The 22,070-nt window shown below is 30.6% G+C and overlaps 2 protein-coding genes across 2 annotated transcripts in view; both read right to left on the reverse strand.

Annotated features, from left to right (window-relative positions):
* Nucleotides 1-3,133: 3,133 nt before the first annotated feature.
* On the reverse strand, nucleotides 3,134-5,687 carry LOC129947705 (argininosuccinate synthase). The gene is made up of 3 exons (XM_056058365.1): nucleotides 4,348-5,687; nucleotides 4,035-4,280; nucleotides 3,134-3,978 (listed from the first exon to the last, which is right to left on the reverse strand). The coding sequence occupies exons 1-3, from the start codon at nucleotides 4,519-4,521 to the stop codon at nucleotides 3,163-3,165; spliced, it is 1,236 nt and encodes a 411-aa protein (XP_055914340.1). The 5' UTR covers nucleotides 4,522-5,687; the 3' UTR covers nucleotides 3,134-3,162.
* Nucleotides 5,688-6,484: 797 nt separating this feature from the next.
* The window catches only part of LOC129947704 (fasciculation and elongation protein zeta-2), a 68,655-nt gene continuing 53,069 nt past the window's right edge, over nucleotides 6,485-22,070 (reverse strand). The window contains exons 2-5 of the mRNA XM_056058364.1: nucleotides 12,784-13,217; nucleotides 10,859-11,074; nucleotides 10,715-10,804; nucleotides 6,485-9,591 (exon numbers count right to left, since the gene is read on the reverse strand). Of these exons, the coding sequence (XP_055914339.1) occupies nucleotides 9,509-9,591; nucleotides 10,715-10,804; nucleotides 10,859-11,074; nucleotides 12,784-13,217 (823 nt within the window). The 3' untranslated portion in view covers nucleotides 6,485-9,508. The remainder of the gene's footprint in view (nucleotides 9,592-10,714; nucleotides 10,805-10,858; nucleotides 11,075-12,783; nucleotides 13,218-22,070) is intronic.

Raw genomic sequence — 22,070 nt, forward strand, 5'->3', positions numbered from 1 at the left:
TCATTTCATAAAAATATTTATTTGTGAAAGAAGCATTAATTACACACTAATAATAATAAATAACAATAAATAAAAATAATTAGTAAAACTTAAATAAATCTATGTACCTGCACTACATAAATTTAAATTTATTTGTGTATACAAACATTCTTAAAAGAAGTTTAATAAGTCAAATTTAATTAACCGCTAGAATATTTTGTCATAAAACCAGCAGAAAACATTGGGTCACTTTTATTTTTGTATGAATTCAGGTCTGGGCAATATTTTTTGCATTTAAATAAAATAAATTGGGTGGCGCAACAGTCCGTTCAGAACTAGGGCCTAGTGACTTACAACTCTCAACCATTCCTATGTGCGTGTAATGTTGTCAGGAATGGAGGGGACCTACAGTTTATATTCCGAATCCGAACGGCTAATTTGAGCAAGCGCTTTTTCATGACAACAGTTACTCTTGGAGAATTTTTCAATTCCTCACAAGAGGCAGTATCCGTAAAAAGACTTTAGATGTCATAGGCAGGGATCGAACCCAAGACCTCTCACATGACAGTCCAACGCACTAAACATATTGCGTTTAGATTGATGAAATGTCAAATGAAAATGGAAAAACAGAATACAACAAAAATTGGGTGGTGAGTTTATGCAGACGTTTGGAAGAGTACATTTAGAGTTATTTTGGTAGACACTTCAGTTTTTTTTAATGAAAAGGGAGTAAGATTCCTATTTTTGAGGAACCAACATTTATAAAAAAGAGGACAGAAAAGAGAACATAAATAAAATAGAGTACAAAAAAGAATTTGATGGAAAAAGAAAGAATAAGAAAGATCGGAGTCCAAAAAGAGAACATGTTCTCTTTAAAAGAGATGTTCTGGAAACCGTATAATAACCTCAACCTTTCGGGCCGTTCTGTACGCAATTATATCGTCGGCGTACGCAATTGCCTTTGTAAAGCATTATTCACATGAGCACGACCAACGAATGAACGAATATTCGTCGATTTTGACATTTCTTTCACGAGAGTCGCGAATAAAGTTTGACTTTGACCACCGAAACCAAAACAAGAATGATTTGTTTACGTTAAGTACGCGCGATATTGAAGACCATTTTTAAGCAACATACATTATGATAAACTGATAAACACCATTTATGAAAATTATTTTGTATTTTTTCAATATACTACAAGAACTTTTGTTTTAACCTAAGGATACAAATTCGTAATAAAAGGTACGAAAAAAAAACTAGCCTCGAAAAGCCTTATGTGTTTTATGTCAGTAATTATGAGGTTCACCCCGCCCATAAGAATTTAAAAACATATTTTTATTAATTTCATTTTATTTTTAAAACAAGTAAACATGATTTACAAACCAAGAAGTCTACATATTCAATGATAAAAATAAGTCTTTATCACTAAAAAAGAATACAATATTATTGTTAAGGACTTTTAATTAATGTAAAATTTATTGTTATACGAACTTTCCACAAATATAACAAAAATTCACAGTTGAACGGTTCTTCCCGGTACCGGTGTGTCAATGTTGTTGATTTTAAAACGAAATATTCTTGGAAAATTCATATATTGTTTTTGAAGATGAACTATGAGGTGTAATAATTGTAGTTTGCTGCACTTTTAAATATATCAGTTCAATTTTGATCTTTTTTTGGGAGTTCAGTTTTTATTCCATTCACCATCCCGGACTGCGATTTCAACTCTTTGTACAATCACTTTACGTGTTGGATTCAAACCTCTCCATCGTCCTGGCAGTTCTCTGTGTCTAGCACAGCGGCAATAGGGAAATCTTCTTAGATTGCTAGTGGTGGTCTGGGCAAAGGAGGCGAAATCAGAGCGGTTGGTTTTTGATAGATATTGCATATTATGGATAAACCTTTAAATGAGTAATTCAATCAATTCAAATTCGTTTTGGATCTTTAATTTTTTTACTTCTGGTGGTGTAGCTGTTCTTGATATAGTGGATGTAGATATATTTCTCTATGTACGCAAGCGTTATTTTTGTTTCATTTCCTGATTGCAGAAGTGAAAGTAATCTTGATCTTATATCTGAGTCACATGAAGCTTGCACCCTTTTTTCAAAGGGTGCTAACAATATGAAAACATATACAAAGATAAAATCAAATAGACTGAAGGAAATTTTGTTGTCATTTTTGCTAGTAAATTAATTATCTCCCTTCCTATGCTGGCTGCTGAAGAGAATGAAAATACTATTTTCTCTCCACTTCGCTAAACCAACGCTTCAGACGAAATAAGTGGCTTGAAACTAAGGCAAGTTTCTAGTATCTGATTGACCAGCTGCCAAAAAATTACCTTAAAATTAAGACAATTTTAATGGAAAGTTGACTGGAAAGTTAGTCAAGCAAAATCTACCTAACTATCAAAACAAATCCACTTACATATGTCAAATTGACAGCTAATCATGATTTTTCAATTAGCTTAGGGCTGAACCTTATTACTCTATCAATTATTTATTTTATGCACAATTGCATTTAATTTCTTGTGCGAAAAGCTTCTTTGTCAAATTGGAAAAGGAATAAGTTATATTTATTTACAATACAAAATGGAAATAGTGTTGGACTTGCAGCTTGCTTGAGGAGTATTTGGTTGTCAATAATGTTTTTGCACAATCATAAGATAGAGGATTCTGAAGTAAGTTTCCGAGTTTGAAATGTATGACTTGATAAAGTAACTAGTTATCTTGGTCAAAATGTACGTCCAAAAGTGCAGTTTATTGCATATGAAGTCCCTTATGTTGCAAATCAGACGATTTTGTTTGATTATTTCGTTTGTATGTATATCGCACCCATAGAATGAAAGTGACCTAACTCAAAAATTGCAACTTGTGGGATATGAACTAAAAGTCTTCAAAAAAGTGTAATTTTGAGTAATTTTGATTCTATTTCTCACATACATATTTGAATGAAAGTTAATTATTTGCCAAATTATGTGAGAAATACAATTAAAATTACTCACAACTACACTTTGTTGAAGACTTTTTGGTCATTTCCCACAAGTTGCATTTTTTGAGTTAGGTCACTTTCATTCTATGGGTGCGATATATAGTTTAATCTGTAAAAAATAGCTGCTTCCAATCTCTAACGCTAAGTTAAATAATAAGTCAACAAATTGAAGAGTCAAATATTTATTTTACAAAGTTAACATTTATATTTGCCGTAAGCTCTAGCAAACTCAGTTGATCTTACCGAATTAATTCTTATGAATCCAGTTGCATCAGCTGGTACATAACCACCATGTACGTCCATTGATACCAATTCTTGATTATAAAGTTCCTGAGCTGATTTTCGAGCCAACGGCTTACAATATCCGGGCATTAGCTCCATAATTACTTCTCCATTAACATGCTCTTGAGATAGTTCAAGACATTTTCTTGTAAATACAGCCTCTGGACTAAACCAAAATCCATTGTACACGTACACCGACATCGAATCCCTTAGATATGACTTGGTACGATAGATTTCCCTATCTAAACAGAAAACCTCCAAATCTTGGTGAGCGGAAAAAAGAATCGTACCACCAGGAGTTTCGTAAACTCCACGTGATTTTAAGCCCACAAATCTATTTTCCACGATATCGATTCGTCCAATTCCATATAATCCACCGACTTCATTTAAAAATTTCAGAATATCTATAGGCTTTTTGAAAGTTTTCATAGATTGCATATCTTCCGCCTTGACGGGAAGGCCGTTTTGAAAATGGATTTTCACACGATAGGGTTTTGATGGTGCCAACTTTGGATCTTTGGTCATTTCGTAAAGATTATTCGGAGCGATTTGATTAGGATCTTCCAAAATTCCTGATTCATAACTTATGTGCATGATATTTGCATCCGTACTCCATGGCGCAGAAGGCTTTGCACTCACTGGTATGCCATTCTGCTCTGCATATTTAATTAAATCTAGTCTTCCCTGGAAACGCTTACAGAAATCATCGTCTCTCCATGGAGAAATTATCTGAAGTGAGGTTCATAAATAGAATACAATAAAAAAGGATTTTTTCATATACCAACCTTAACTTCGGGAAAAAGGGCATATGCACACATTTCGAACCTAACTTGGTCATTACCCTTTCCAGTAGCTCCATGAGCAATATATTTTGCCCCTCTCGACTTGGCAGCCTCAACTAGGGCCACTGATATACATGGTCTTGCCAATGACGTGCCCAATAAATAACGTTCTTCATATACTAATCCCATTTGAATGGATGGCCAAATGTAGTTTTCTACAAAATCCTCTTTCACATCTTTGATGATCACCTATGATACGTACATAGGTACATAAAATATAATAATATAATAAAGTAATTTATATTCTCTCACTAACTTCCTCTGCTCCACACCCAAAAGCTTTCTTTTTTGCTGCTTCAAAATCTTCATCTTGTCCAACATCTGCAATAAAGCAGATAACTTCAAATCCCTTTTCCTGTAGCCATTTGAGAATACAACTTGTGTCCAACCCACCCGAGTAGGCTAACAGAACTTTGTCTTTTGTATTCATTGGAATCTTTTTTAGAACTGCTGCTGTCTGATTCTAAGTTATGAATAATAGACGCTGCAAAGCTAAATATGGTGATAAGAATTTAACCTTTCAATGATAAAGAAAAAGAGAATTTGCTAACACGAGTCACCAGCATCACCACAAATTATAACTAGATGATTTTTGTTTACATTTATTTAAAACATAAACTTCTGCCTGATGCTTATCTTATCTATTTCTAATTCCTACCAATAATAAATCACTCTTTTTTACACTACCTATCAGCTTTGCCTAAGAAATCTTTGTACAAACATCTTATGCCCACATTATTCAGTTTCTTCAAAACTAATTTTAAAATGGTTTGGAGTTTTAAGTTTTTTTCAGAAATTTTATTTGAATGTCAGCAAAATCGTCAGGAACGATTAAAAGTTGTAAGACACTAGGCCATCTCAACATTGTGCCACCTAATTTATTTATTTATTTTAAAATGATCAATGATTTGATGGACTACATTGTTGAAAATCTTAAACACATAAACAAATAGATTCGGCGAATGGGTCCCAAAAAAAGTTGCTGTTGATGCCAATTTTCATAAGTTTATGTTGTTCAAATAAAGTAAATCGTAAATTGTATGTCGAAAATAAGTTATTTTAAATCTATCATTTTGACTAGAACCTTAAGTGTGAACATAATGTTATGTTTGATATTGATTGTATCATTTAAAAAAGTTCTGCCTACTCCTTACACATTTAATTAAATTATACACATACTTTACTTCATTAACCTCTACCTTCAGTTCATTTTACAAAAACTATCAAAAACATTATTGTCTACAAAACACCCCTCAGGCAACCTACAAATCCATCACGATTTGTATTTTGTATTGACAATTTGACAAGGAACTCTTTTACACAAAAGATTAAATGGAATTGTGCATAAGTTCACTTCACTTGATAGTTAGGGAGATTTTTCTTGACTAACTTTCCAAGTCAACTTTCCAATAAAGTTAGCTTAATTGGAAGACAATTTTTTGGTAGCACGCCAATCAGATACTAGAAACTTGCCTTACTTTAAGCTTGCTATAAGCTAACTACTTTCTGAAATTCTAAAGTGTAAAAGCCCTTATGTCGACTGAACCTGCCCAGTATGATTTGTTTTCACAATCATTTGAGGAAATTGTTATTCATCTTAAGGCCGCTTTGCGAAATTTGCAATTGAAAAAACACGTCACATGAATAATATTCTTTATTTCAAGAGTAAGTGGTTTGTTGGCGTCCATAATATGTATATATTTTTATTTCTATGTCAATTCAATATTTCGTAAACAACGATTTAAATTAATTTAAGCCATCATATATATGTATATTGTTTGTCGTTTTTTAATTCTTAGCAAGAATTAAGAAAATCATTTATAAAAAAATGCGCACACTCTCAATTGTACAATTGCTGCATCTTTTAGAGATATTACTGAAATTATAACATAAACACCAGTTTAAAAATGACCCATAACTATCAATATTTAAAAATATCAATAAATCAGTTTGAATGGAATTATTTATGTATCTTGTTCGAAAAGAGAGAAAATCAAAAATGTGTATGCAAATAAATATGTGCATTTATTAAAAATATTAATTGCTTTTATTATAAACGAAACGCAGTATTATTTTAGGACTACTTGTATTTCGTTTCATTTATTATAATACGTTCTCTTTCTCCAGTTAGTATAAATATCTACTTTAATTTGTTTGCTGTTCTACTTTCCCAAAAAAGAAAGTCTGATGATAGTTCCCGATCAAGAGAAATTTTAATAACCAATTTCAATTGAATTTTTCCGCTGAAATTGCAGTTGAACATGAAATTAAGCTATTTTTTTAGGGGATTGCTAAAAAACATCATAATGAAAACATATGGAATATTTGACAGCTTAATGGTGATTAATCGAAAAGTTTCTTTGTGGCCGTAATTCAAATTTGTTTTATATATATATTTTTTTTTAATATTTTATTTCAAGCAATTTTTCATAAGCTTTTGTGAATTCACTTATCATTTTAAAATGCACATGTTCTGTTCATTATATATAATAATTTACTTCTTTTATATAATTTTACATTTATCATACTTTTGTTGAAACATAAATTAATTAATCAAACCAAATGTTTATAATGCTTGAGAGAATAAATTGTGTTTTTAATATTTGAATAGTAAATCCGATTGACTGTTACTTAAATACATTTAATATCTAGACGTTTACTAGTTCAGCACTTCTTTTTAAACCTTTTGAGATACTTTCAGATTATAGTTAAAAGTATTTCTATCAATTTAGCTTACAATAGATAAATATCTAATATTTTGTGTCTATTAAATATTTTGCTTTTTTAATTGTGTAGGATTTATTAAACTCTTTTTTTATCTAATTTTTTTTGTTTGTATCTTGTAATATTTCGTAAATATATTTAGTATTCCATAAAATTTTATGATTAAATTTTGTTTGTAAATAATATAAATAAGATAAAATTTTTGTATCATTTAAATATTGTTTATTTTCAAAGCAGCACTAAAATTGTATTTTTTGATTCTACTTTATTATTTTGGTTTAAAATATTTTTCTAATGAAGAGAAGCTACAATCGCTCTTATTTGTTCGTTTTTTTTGCAAGTGAGAGAGATATATATTTAAAACTTATTTTGAATGTTTGTTCATCAAAGGTACCGTACAAATTACTAAGTGCAAAAGATGTTAGGTATTTTATCAACAAATAATTAAGCCTTCTTTTCCATCTTTAAGTTGAAAAATAGAAAATTTATTTGTTGTTTGATTTAATATCTAAGTATTGTTTTAACCCGATCAATTAAATTTAATAGTACGGGTAGAGTTTAAAAGTGAAATTAGATAAATGTAAAAAAATCACTTTTACTTTTAAATGTGCGTAGATATTAGTTTTATCTTGTATTAATAATATGCAATTCAGATTTAAAATAATACCACAGAATAGAAAGAAATAACTTAAAAATATAATTAAATTAAATAAAGTCTAAAGCTAAGCTTTTTGAGTATTAAAATAAAACTGTTTGTATTTTGTAGGTTGCATTTTATTTAAATTATATTTTATGGCAAAGTTTAACTGCGTAGTGTTTTTTTTTTTAATTTTAAGCGAAATGTGGAACAAATCAAGACTTGAAATTGGTGTGGAGCAAAATACACAAAAATAAAAGTTAAAACGACTCAATTTCAGGTTTGGTATTCGTTCTGTCCAGCAAACCCACAAATAGCCAAATTACGTTAATCAACGGAATTTATGAACAGAGATTGGATTCAGATTATAGGATTTTACATAAACAACAATCTTAACAATATGTTCACCAACATTAGTTAAATTATTCATTTGGATGATTTTTATAACAAAGTACTACACATTTTGCTAGTCAACCATCTTGCGATATTGGTGACCTTTTTGTTATAAAAATTATTGTGGCCGGTCAATTATAGCGCTGCTTTGTTCAAAATTACTCCGTGTAGACGTTTTTATTTTCTTCTGAAATATTGAGTAGAAAGAGACCATACCAATTTCAATTGTGTTGCTTATTCCACATACACATTTATTAAATTCAATTTCAAAAATATGTAAATTATAATATGTTATATACAACTTATTTAAATAATAATGTATTATAAAATCATTTGAGATATTGTTTCTGATCAAATATTAATTGAAAAATTATATTTTTATCCTAAAAACACAAAATTGTACACACTTAAAACTAAAATTAATGTTTACATAAAAATCGATATATTTATTTCTATTTAAAAAAATGTACAAACAAGTCCAAATATACTAATTAAAGGCAACGTTGAAAAAAAAAATATTGATCAACATAATTTCTCATGAGTAGTTTCATAACTGAACCTGAATCATCTCTTTGAAAAAACATCACAGAATTCCTCTTTCAATAATTATTTGGTGAATTTTGTTCAGATACATGCAAAATTCGTCTGGTTTATATTCATTGTAGGACAATATTAATCTTACAAGTGTAGATGATTTCTGTAACACAAACAAAACTCTTTACAGTTGTAAAAAACAAAAATTTCCCTAGACTTTTTGCTTGGAAGTGCTAATTCAAAAATGGTAAGCAGTGTAAAGAACATTTTGCTTAATTTTTTTAAAGACCTTTAGGTTATCGCTCACGATTTCACCACTTTTTTCTCATGAAGTATTAGTACTAATAGAATGTGATTGATTTGACGTTTCTACAAAAATCAAAATACAACTCCACTTAACGAAAAAAGTCAATCCAAAATGAATCGAATCAAGTATGAACATAGTTGTATTGACAATTGGCATTTTTTTCTTTTGTTAAAAACACCAATTGATTGATTGGAAGTCTTTTTTTTGTTCATTAAAATAACTGCCTGCAAGACCAAGGTATTACAAGTACTTTTAGCTTTGTGTTACAGGCTCTATATTTTCTCAAGGAGCAAAAACCTTGCAGACATTGATGATATTTTAAAAAAGGAGTGAAACTGTCTGTACATATGTCGGGTTCAAAAAATTTGGTTGTAATGTAGCGCAAATTGTGCAAATTGCCAAGAAAATGTGTTATAAATAACCTGATACAAATTTTTAAGGATAGTTTAAAAATTACTTTTATCTTATTTTAGGACAATTCAATGGGATTTTGGAATAAAAGTGTTGTTTTTATAACATTTAGTATTTTTTTTTGAGATGGTGCAGTTATTTATTGTATTTATTAGTAATAATATGATTTTAGGTTTATTGTTTTTTTTTATATAGGTAATTATATGTAACCTGGATAAATTTACATAAAAAACTGCAGAGTGGTATTGCATGTTAAATTTTGAATGTATATCTTTGCTTTTGATTTTATATATATATATATGAAATTTATTTTACTTTATAAATAAAAGTGTTAACTAATCTATTTAATTTCTTATTTTTTCTTTTGAAATTAATTAGCGCTTGCTTAAGCGAATATTTTTTAACCTCGACCTATGTTGGGCACAAGACTTTAAGGATATAATCTGTGAGTAATGTGGGTACAGTTGGACTGTCTTCATTGATCGCTTTCAATACTGTAAAGAAAAAAAATAAAATTTAAAGATTAACTTTTATCAAACAATCAATTTCTCCTTGTGGTTGAAATATGAACAGCATGTGTAAACGTGATTTAAAAAAAAGCAATATAGCTGCATTTCATTTTTTCCTTTAATAGTTACAGACCTAAAAAAATCAATGGTATTAGAAAACTTCAAACAATAAAGTGTTGGGTACAAATTTTTTTAGGGACGATGTCTGTTAATTTTTCGAAATTCAACCCGTTATATTTATTTTGTAAAGTTTCAAAATTATCTTTTTTACGAGTGTATGGTACCCAAACTAACAAATATTTGTCTTTTAAACAAATAAAAAATATTCTTTAGCCCAAATATTTTAAAAAGAAAAAAAATGATATTTCATAAACAATACCAAAAATACTAATTTCATTAAACGAGAATTTATTGGGCTTGTTAAATTTTTTTTTGAAAACTTTAAATGATAACAACAATAGAATTGTTGAGGATGTGTCATATGATATGATAACAGAATCCTTAATTTGTTTTCAATAACATTTAACTCATAAAATTAACTATAGTAAGTGCTTCGTATTAAATCGTTTGTATGGATTTTTATTATACTCAGTAAAAAAGTATTTTATATGAGAAACTTGACCCGTACATTCAATGAACAAATAAAAATTAAACGGTTCCAATCTGGACATATTTTCATTTTTTTTTTAAATCATAATGTTTCAAAATTGTGTTTAAGGTCTGTGTTAGAATAATAAATGTTATGTGGTAAGTGTGACTATTGGATATTGTTGATCAACTGAAACGAAGTTGTTACTGGCACAAAATGACAATACATATAAATGGCTATGTATTTTTTATTCCTCGAATGAAATAGTTAACTTTGTTACCATTTTATATAAAATCAATCCGATAGGTATTTTTTATAAGGTAAAAGAAGAGTGTATGCAACTCATTACAATTGTTTTTTTTTTTTCAAATACACACAAAATGTATCTTTTTTATTTAACAAATAAAGCATGCAAAAACAATTTACGTTATTAAAATAACTGGGGAATTAAATAGAGCAAGAAAATTTAAAACTTGTTAATTTAGTAAACCACTCCATATACCATACAATTTTACTTACTTTTTATCAACACTTGTAATGCTTGATTGTTAGGTGTTCCATTTTCCATGTGATAAGGAATAACAGTTGTTAGATACTTGGGGTCTTGGCCTTAAACGATAAATATTTATTTCAAATATAATACAAAAAATTTGACTAACTAACCCTGTGATTTGCCCCTTTTCTTTTCAACATGGAATTGTCTTCTTTTATTTTGTACGGCCAATAATAATGAAATAAATGTGTTTTTCAATTCCTTCTCATATTCCAATTCATCGCGCAATGCCAGCTCATTAATGAGTGTTTCACTGAATTCCTGAATTAAAACTTCCATTTCCATGTACAACTCATTAAGCTGCGATATTGATAGATATTGTAGTTCTGTAAATAAGAATAAAATAATTAATTTTTTTATTACGAGAAACAATTTACTGCGTTACTGTTGTTGAGGTGCAATTAAATAACATTATTCAAATTATTAACGGTGACGTGTGTTAAGATAGAATACGAAAAATACAACGAGAAAGATGGGGGCATTTTGAAGGAAATGTTGCATTCGAGGAATAATGCTAATTCATTTAAATGAATAATGCAAAGATGATATTTAAAATGTATATGAAATTTACTTTACTTGAAAGATAATCTTCTGGCATTATAATTTAGTGTTATCAATTATTTCGGGCTCATCGGCGTAGACTATAGCTCCTCCAAATCATGGTTGTTCAATATTCATTGATAAAAAAGTTAGTAATCATGGTTCTATAGCGGTGATTTTTCTAGCTAGCATTATTCGAAAAGAAGTACGGACCATAATTGCACCAACCCATAAATCAGACCAAACAGTCAGTTTTTGTGGATACAAGGGTGGTTCCACATACACTTGAGGATCATTATCACTACAAATACGGATGTTTTGTTTTTTATCCATTCAACCAAAATTGAGCTTCATCGCTGAGCATAGGTAAGTTATTTGGTTATCTAGGCGAAAGTCTATTTATGTTGAAATTGCCAATTCAAACTTGGAAGCTGACAAAATAGACGCCAGTTAAAATATTGTCGCTAACTCAAAGTATTAGCTATGGAATCCATAACATTATGTGTCCCAAGTGAAAATTTTGGCTACTTTAATCAATAAGACAATTTTTTAGATTCAATAAGACAATTTTTTCAGTCTCACAAGTTGTAGTTGTTGTTGTTGTCGTTTTAGAACTGAGAATATTTGCCAAATATATTCCAAAAATATCAATTAATAAGGGAAACAAAATTAATCGAGTAGGTACATACGAATTTTGATGAACGACTTTATTAAATAAAACAACGTATGTTTTTATAAAAGCAATTATTTGGATTCCGAATAATGAATTTTGATAGGTAAGCATTGGCGAACAGAGATCAGAATTAAAATACAAGTTTCTTCCATTTTAATTATGAAGATATGTGCACTACATACATATATATATTTTTACAGCATATGTATGTTTGTTATTAATTTGATGACATTTTTTATAATGCCATGAATGTGGTGGATCCTTTCAACAAATTATTTTTGTAGTTTAAAGTAACCTTATTTATTTAAAAATTTGTCCTGCAACTATCATCATACTAATTATCCAGTGGAAATGGAATTGAACATTTATATATCTTAAGATCAGGTAATCAAAATTTGCTGAAACTATACTTTTTTCTATAATTTATAAACATGCAACAAAGGGTTAACACCACTGTGTTTTATCAGCAAAATGTCGAAGGTAATTCGATTTTTTTTTCTTTTACGAGTGATGAGCCCTCAAAATAATTGGATTATTAAAACCTAATAAGTACTTTTACTATTTAGGGAGGATATTGATCTGGAATCGGAAATCCAATAAAGCTCACGACTTGATATTTATAAAAGTTCAAGCTTGTTCTTATATTCTCATACATTGTGCACGAAAATAAGGTAGTCAAAAACAAACACTTACTGGTTTGCCATCTTTAAACTTTTGAAAAATGTTGATTAGAGAAATACTTGAAATATGTAACCCAACTTATGTACATACAAACATACATTTGAGCCGTCACCCTCCTAAACGTGGTATGTAAGTACTTACTATCTGCGTACAATGGTGCTCCCAGCACCTCTTTTGCTTTTTCCATGACTTCTGAATCTAATACGTCATCCTCGGAAGGTGTGGCCTCATCCATTATATCATCTATTTCTTTGATAACTTCTTCAACGCTTTTAATGGGTTCTTCTTGTTCTGGATTGATTCCGTTTAATATTAACGCATGCATATCAAGATCATTGGCAACAGCCTCATCTTCACTAGATAGGTCATTCAACTCGTCCAAAATTCCATTTGGTGTTTGTGATGTTATGCCATTATTACCAGCGCCATCACTGTTGGTTGTGGAGGTTGTATTATTTTGCTTTTGACGATTGTCGGCTAAATTCAAAGTTGGCATGTGCATTTGTCGGGTGTATGATTTAGACCAATCGATTGGAAGGATATTTCCAAAGTTTCCAGTAATTGTCCACCACATTCTGTAAGAAAAAAACTAATATTAATATGCTATCTTGGAAAAGTCTTGTATTATAATGTTGCGTTCAGCTTAACTTACATATCTTATGTATTGAAAAATGCAGTTTAAATAATTAAAAGATATAAAGAATTTTGTTTCTTTTTGTGTTAATCTATAAATTAACGGATAAGGAAGAGATGAATTAATAGCTGTCATATACTGAACTTGTAGACTGTATGGTCTTACTTAGAGCAGTCCAAGGCTTTCAATTTATTTAAAACTTCTGAGTTCTGATGCTCATTTGTATTGTCAGTAGCATTGCAAGAGCTATCAATGTTTTTAGATAACCAGATAAAGTCATTGTTCGGTGTGGATAATAGGCTGTCGGAATCATTGAGCCAGTACCACATTCTACGCAGCACGCGTAACAATGTACCAATTGAGCTGTGGATTCGGTGAACAGTTGAATATAAATTTATGGTCGGTCAGTTTACCGATTAGTTTATTATTATTATTGACTATTATTTGTGGAGTTATGTTAAGGGTTATGTATGTCTATAGTGACAAGTCGATTTCCATTGACATATTGGTAGCTAAGCTAGCATAAAATAATTTATTCTTGAGATAACGCACTAGATGTTTGAAAGAGTATGCTAACATTTGGACTTAGCGGATTTAAAATTTAAGGGGGACATTTGCATTAAATAACATTTAAACATTAAATTATGCGAACGTACGTATCGATTCATTCATATTCATACTTAAAATATTTGTTTATATTAAAGTGATTTGGTTTTAGGTACAAGTATGTTAACCATTAAGAAATTCCTTTTACATGTCTCTATTGCTGAGATAAACCTTATTGTCGGATGGTAAAAACTTTGAATTTATACAGTATATACTCGTAAATATCAATCCTTTAAGAGAGTTTGGATGCAAGTATCGCACTATGTACGTAATAAACTCGCCATAAATGCACATTATATATGTACATACCAAGTTGAATTTGAAAAGTTTTATATTTAATTTTATATACATAAAATGATTTCCAGTTGCAGTACCTACTAGAATGAAACATTTCTTTTTGTGGAATGGGAAGCACATTTTCGTGATGTGAAACTTGTCTATGTCAGGTTTTTGCGCATTGTGGTGCATGTGGCCTTATTATATATTTCTTTCGATTACTTTTGGGTTAACATTAATGTGTTACATTTATGAATTGAAAACATACAAAGAATGAGAATGCTTTATAATTTCCTACATTCAAATCTCTGTAAAATTTAAATTTGTTGATACCCTCACCCTTCACGCGACTTGGTAGGGCAAATATAAAATATATAAATTGTTGTCCTACTTATCGTTATGTAGATTGCAGAGCACTGTTTGAAAAATGATAATAACTGTGGGTTATTTTCTTATTAAGAAGATAATGTTTGAACATAAAGTATATAAATAAATAAGCAATTTTTTAAAAAATAAATAAGTGATTCAATACAAATAAAATTAAATCAATACAAGAAAAAAATAAGAACATAATAGATGATGTATGGTGTTCCATAAATAACGGTCCAAACTGTATATGATGAATGGTCATGTCATGACCTATCAGAATTTGGTAACTTGTCTATACCACAGCCCAACGGTTTTCGGGTAACGGTTGTATTAATGAAATTTTCAAAAACACCTACTTTTAGTCGGTTTAAAAAAATTTGCACTATTTCGCAAAATAATAATAGTTAAAATCATTTCCATTACTTCTTACATACGCTCCTTCGTGACGTGTAAGGCATTTTTAGTTATTTAAAAATATAAAGTACCGCACTATCATAGCTTAACAACTTCATTGGTTTAAAAACGGCGATAATACAAACAGCCATATTATTTCCGGTTAAATTAATTCAATGAATTGGAAACAAGATGTCTCTAGTAATGTAATAAACAATTCTAACAGAAACACATTTTTTTCTTTTTATATTTGTTTTTTAAATCGTGACTTATTAAATTGAAATGCTTATAACTTTTGAACCAAGCTAAAAAATCAAGCGAAAAACAATAACTAATATTGCGTAATATGATTTTTTTAATAACATTATTTTAAAGCTCGATTTAAAAAATTAAGTTTAGTGAGAATATGATTTTAACTATTAATATTTTGCAAAATAGTGCCAAAAATTGAAATCTTTTAAATGCAAAAATATCTAATATTTATTCAAAATTGTAAAATACTAACATATAGTAAAAACAAAAAATAATTTGTGGACAGGGTGATTAAAAACTGACTAAAAGTACGTGTTTTTGAAAATTTCATTAATACAACCGTTACTCGAACACCGTATTGCTGCGGTATACAAGTTACCAAATTCTGGTAGGTCATGACTTGACCATTCACCATATACAGTTTGGACAGTTACTTATGGGACACCATGTATGTAAATAAATATTTAAAAATGAACAAATAAATAAATTATTTTAGTAGAAAGTTTAATTATTTAATGGATGTTTAATGTGGAATGATGCAAAAGAAGATTGAACATAATTTTTAACACCGTATTTTGAGCAATTTGTAGTTTCTTAGTATGAGTCTTAGCTTCATTTTCCAGATTGGACAATACATATTTGTTTTATTTCCGACTGAAAGTGAAGACTGACCATTAATGAAAGTAAATATCAATCTGGTTCCTATCTTGGATTTTGTTAGCATTTGTGTTATATGTTGGTTAAAGATTAGTTTAGTATAAAGGTTAATACCAAGAAATTTCACTTGATACCAACACGAAACTGATCTATCTAAAATATGAAAATCAAAGATGTCAGCATTACGTTTGATTTTTAATCGGTTGTAGTATTTGTTTTAAAACCGCATTATATTATTTAAGTTCAACTCAATGCTTATACCAGACGTTTGCGCAAGGGCGGATCCAGACTTTTAATTAGGAAGGGGGTCAAGCACTTAACACATAGACGAGTTTTTACTTACCGCTTAAAAATGTTTTTTAAAACAGGTTAACAAAATTTAAATAACATAATGTGCATCTTAACCTTAAATGTACACATTTCAATGGCTTAAGTGACAACTTTAGTTATTAAATTATTTTAGAACGCTATTGTGCAGCAAGATATAGTCTTACTATTTAATTTATAAGACCTTCTTATTATGAAAGCATTCCAAGATTCTAACAGTTTTCTAAATATGCCATATTTAAGAGCAAAACACAATATTTTAGATGGTTTTTATTGCTTTCAAGGAGAAATGTACGAAATAGTTTTGAAGCTATGCTTTTTTCCAAAAAGAATATATTCTTTTTTGTTGCCATTTATATTAATGCGAAAAACGCAAACAAAAATTCCAAAACCCAGAAAATGAGAAAGAATCTGATATAAAGAAGTTTCTGTTTTTGTTTGGCGTAGTTTTTTCGGACTCAATTTTCTTGAGTCCATTATTACTATCGGTATTACTCTGCTTACTCGTAGATTGAAGCTGATGCTAGAATATTTTATGATCTTAAAGGAGTCAACAAAATTTTAAAATTGTAGGTAGGAAAATGTTTGGTTCTTGAATTTAAGGAAATAAGTGCATTTAAGTACATAATTTCTCTGAATATAAAATAAAAGCAAACTAAGGTAAACAAATAGGCTGGGAAGAAACTTTTGTGTGGCAGTCATAAATTACACGTTTCAGAATCTCTTTTCGCTTCAGTTCTCAAGAGATTCAAAGCTTTTATATTAATAGATATGAAACGTGCATTGTGTTTTTTAATTAGCCATTAGTATAACAAAAGTGTCACTTTTGCTGTTTTCGGGACATTTTTATTCTTGAAATTCGTATTTAAATCTCGGTTCTAGAACATCTAAAGTAAATGTACTTTAAAACAGAAAATCAATTTTGAAAGAAACATGTTGCCCGGCTGCAATACCTCCAAAATAAATTTTTCTCAAAAAAAAAAAAAAAAATCATCATCAATTTGAAAATTTGACCCTCGATAAGAGCTTGCATTGAAAGACAAGATTATTGAAATCTGTTGATTAAGTTCTTGAGAAAATTTGAAAACAAAATAACTGCCTTATGAGGGGCACCCTTCTGCAGCAATACCAAAATATGTTTTTCTCGTAGAAAGAACCGAAATAAGAAAACAAAATTAGAGAAAGTTCTAAAAAAATCTATCGCTTCATGTCTGAAAAAAATTTAATTTTCGAATTTACACCAACAAATTTGAATGAGGACTGCTGTTATTTTTAGTATGAAAAAATTGAAAAACGCCCTTAAGCTATCGGCACATATGTTTAGGCTTAAGGGGCCAGGACAGACAGACAGAACGGGTGGAATGGGGGACCCACTTTTTTTGACTTTTCTAACATCGTAATGTCATGTTTGATTCGAAATTTTTTACGAATGGAAGTATTTGCCATATACATAGTTCCTATGTGTCGCGAGTAAAAATCACTCCAATGTTCACTATTAATGTGCATACAAAAAAAATATGGAATTGAAGGCTAGTTTCAGGAATTTAAAGGGAACTTAATATAAAATTGAAGATCACTTATACAAGGATTCTTCTTAAAAACCTGCAAATTTTATGAAAATAATTTAAAGCATTACTCAAGTTACACAAATTTTAAATATTTTTGACAACAGACCATTTTTTGGTGAATGTCGTTAAATTACTAACATATCTTTACTTACACAACTTAACTGCATAAGCTTTATGTCTCATATGACCCCCCCCCCCACCGGATCGTCCATTGGTCAAAATTTGATAATTTTGTGCTAAGGGCTAAATGTCAGATTCATATTATGTTCTTGGTCCAGCCCTCAGTTAAAAGTGCTACTTTTTGTAACAAAGTTTAGAAAGTAAAATACAAATTTTGTTTTCCTATACAAAAAATAGATAATTCAATGATACAGTAGAGGTCATATACATTAACTCAACTCAATTCAAAACTAATGAATTGCAGGGAATTCCTACAAAAATAAAAACAAATTATCTCCCAGGGGGGTTCATGACCCCAACGATCCCCCCTCTGGATCCGCCATTGCGTGGGCGAGGAAAGTATTGAAGTGTCGTCAGCAAAAATGGCTGTTTCTTTATAAATTGCACCGTCAATGACTTGTTGCAGAAGAAGCTATTCTTTTGATATTTTTTGGTCCGTTAACTATAAATAATCAAGTGTTCCAAGCTCTAGCAGCGAAATTTTTCGTACTCAATTTTTCATTATAACTTTATTAACTAAAGGGAGATTTGTTAGCTATTATTATTTTGGCAACACTGGTTTAACAGCCGACGCACGTTCCGTGTTTTGTTTAACTGTCAAACATCTTCAGTTTGGTCTATAATTTAACCATAAATCGTCTTACAATGGAATAACCGCTTGCGAATATTGAATTTTATTATCAAAATGCATGCTCTGTTAAGAAAGTACATCGCGCGCTTCCTCCAGCAAGTGAATATCAGCCAAAAGTGTCGCAAGAGCTACCAATGAACCAATAAAAAGTCTCAGAATCATTCCACCCTACTTCTTCAAAGATGATGCGAATTGTAACGTAACTGTGAATGGTGAGCGCTACCGTTAGATTATATGGGTCGTACTATCGATTCGAATAAAGAGTTCATGCATTTTTCTGAATTGTATGTGTTTTTTTTTTTAAAACTTTCTTATAGCTTTTAAAAAATTATCCTTTATATGGCTAGGCGGACATGACTAAATATGCACCAATTGTAATGAGAATGACCGGCTTCTTCTTCGTTCATGCTTTTGGCACGTCAAAAATATCGGAATAACCGAACAAGCTATATATGAGTACTTAGTCTAGATCGGGAGGGCGTCACAAATACACAAGGACCCGAACTTATTTATCACGTCTCCAACACGATTATGATAGCATCCTTAATTTTCAAGCAATATAATAAAAAATAATTTTAGGAGTGAAATTTGTTAGAACAAATGTTATGTTCTTCCAAAAAGTGTAAGATATGTAAATTACGTTTATGTTATAACACGATATCGTTTCAGCGTCGTCGCTGAGGTTGTTTTCATAAAATTTAAAAAAAAAAAAAATTCTTCCACTCGTACTTTTAAAAAAATGGTATGTCATGTATTTGAGTGTCAAGTATATCAGTCAAAAACACTCTAGTAAAGATATAAATCCTTCGTACGTATCACCCTCCAAAACCCATACATAGACACACTTACTGAGTTTTTTGGGGAAATTTAATAAATTGGAGGAGAAATTACACGCACACTATGAAAAAGTTTATGAGGTTGATTTCCGGTTTAGATTGTAGGCAAACCAAGATGTCTACCGGGGATTTATATCTTTATATAGTGTTTTTGATATCAGTGAGATGTACAAATTGACGCAACTTTATAGCTTTTTCGTTATTGTTGTGTTTTCGTTTAATTCAAGTTCACAGTTATTTTTGCATACAAAAATGATCCCATTCTATTTGTATCAGCAAGTAAATAAGCATATCCCCGCAATTATTTTGTACTTTTATTATATAAAAATTATCAAATATAATGAATGAACATTTTCGTGACGGCAAGTGTCTACTGGAATTTTGTGTTTCGCTTAACTAAAGATGGCCAAGAACTGAAGGAGTTAGTAAGAGTTCATAATTTGTATTTATTAACTTGAACAAAAAATAGCTCACATATAATAAAGGAACTTTTTTTTCATTCAAAACACTTCGATTCTCTTCTGCGAGTTTTACAAATTTTGAATGCTTCCCTTGCATGAAAATGAGTTCTGTTTTTAATTTAAACACATTTATTGAATAATTTAGTTCTTTGGAATAATGCTGTGAAAATGCTACTTAACTGTTTGGTTTTGATCATTATGTAAAAATCAGCAACATTTCAAAACGGCCGTGACGACAATGACAGGTTCTCACATCACCTGAATACTATTAACACAATACATTGAATGTGGGAAATATGAATATCCGATGTTATAGGTTATATTCTCATATTTCAGCAAGATAGACAAACAATTATAAAAAGGTGTCCAGAATTTAGTTGATGAGGGTTAACACTAATCTGACATAAGAAACTGGTAAGTTATGAAGATAACTGTTATTGTGGTCTACTACAGTAGGCCATGCGAGTTTTAAGATGTTTTCTATCGAAATATTCCAGACTTTTTATTTTAAATTGAAGATCTCTTATGTTAAATGAGTATTAATCGAGTTGGGAACCAGTACTGTCGCATAATAAAATAGTTAAGTAATTAACCACGCTTTCCTTTTTGTAATTATTAAAAACATTTTACGCGTTTTCGAATCGGATACACAAAATGCAACAATTATTTACAGTTGCCTTTATATGAGTTTGCTTTGCACAGTTATCCAAAAATTTACATCGAATTCGTGTGTGCATATTTCGTTCTAGAAAGTAATTTTTTGCAAACGTGTGCTTTCGTGCAAAACATTTTTTTTCAAAATTGATCTATCAAAATAAACTTTTCTCGCGATGGCTAATAGAAATAATGTAATAAAACGTAATTCCGCGCGCAATGGAATAAAAAGGTGTTTGATGGCAAGCAAGAAGGCTGAATCTCTCGACGAAGCAGAGTTAAATGCTTACACAACGCTGCTGGCGGACCATTGGAGCTGTTCGATTCGACCCAACATTAAACTACCAGCTCTCAGCCTACCGAAACTTTCCGGCGAAGCCAAAGACTGGAAGCCCTTCCACGACGCTTTTGTTTCAGTGGTGCACGATGCAACTACGTTGTCTGGATGTCAAAAGCTACAATATATTAAATGCTCTTTAGAAAATTGTCCACGTGCAATGAAAATGGACTACCAATAACAGACAATAATTACGAACAAGCATGGACTCTTCTAAAAAGGCGTTACAAATGTCAAACGTGTGCTCATTGACGCCCATTTCCAAGCCATTTTTTTTCGAAAAAAATAAACATCGAATCCGCATCGGCTCTCAGGAATTTGGCCGAAGCCACGCAAGAACATTTTCAAAGCCTCAAAGCATAAGGCAGGTCCGTCAATAACTGGGATGACTGGTTAGTCCATCTGACCGTACGTAAGCTAGACATGGAAACACATAGACAGTGGGAGCTATACCTCACAGAAGACACTGTTCCGAATTTCTTGGAAAAAAGATGTCATTCTTTAGATGCTATGACTAGAAGCAAACGCAAGGCCTATCCAAGGTGGTACAAACAAAAGGTAAGCCAAAACGCTTCTTTTCTTCAAATTTCTCTTCATCATCCTCGCAACAACAACAACAAAAGTCATCAATCATGTCATGCCCGGTGTGCTCCGGTGATTACAAGATTTACATCTGCGACAAGTTTCGATCACTCGATGTCAAAGCCAAAATTGCTTTTATTAAAAACAATAAACATTGCTTCAATTGTCTTAGCGCTGGACATTCGGATGAAAAATGTCGAAGCTCAAACACATGCCGCACATGTCGTAAGCGTTATCAGTTATCACACATTTTTGGACGATGTCCAAGTCTCAATGAACCATCTTTGAGCCACTTTACTTAATCATACTCGGCACATTCTAAACATAAAGTTCTTTTAGGCACCGCTCTTGTGAATGTCGCTGATAAAACAGGACGATACCAAACAGCTCGATTTCTCTTCGACAATGGATCTCATCTAACATTCGTAAGTGAAAAATGTGTTCAAGGACTAGCGTTAAGGCGATCTCCACAAACAGTCGCGATTAATGGCATTGGCGCCTCAGCTGCTGGTAGCTCTAATGGCGAAATTTAACTTAAGCTCTTATCATTAGACAATAGTTTTTCTACTACCATAGTTGCTCATATTTTGCCAAAGCTCACCAACATGCTTCCCTAAATTCATCTAACTCGACAAAAGTGGCCACACCTTCAATCGCTAAAACTT

Source organism: Eupeodes corollae, chromosome 2, assembly GCF_945859685.1.
Source record: "Eupeodes corollae chromosome 2, idEupCoro1.1, whole genome shotgun sequence".
In the NCBI taxonomy this organism is placed as follows: Eukaryota; Metazoa; Arthropoda; class Insecta; order Diptera; family Syrphidae; genus Eupeodes; species Eupeodes corollae.

Excerpts from the sequence above, each read along its gene's own strand:
- LOC129947705 (XM_056058365.1), bottom strand. The coding sequence starts at position 4,521 with ATGAATACAAAAGACAAAGTTCTGTTAGCCTACTCGGGTGGGTTGGAC. Across the intron at positions 4,281-4,347 it reads TTGGGTGTGGAGCAGAGGAA|GTGATCATCAAAGATGTGAA; the intron begins GTTAGTGAGAGA and ends TACGTATCATAG. Across the intron at positions 3,979-4,034 it reads CCCTTTTTCCCGAAGTTAAG|ATAATTTCTCCATGGAGAGA; the intron begins GTTGGTATATGA and ends ACCTCACTTCAG.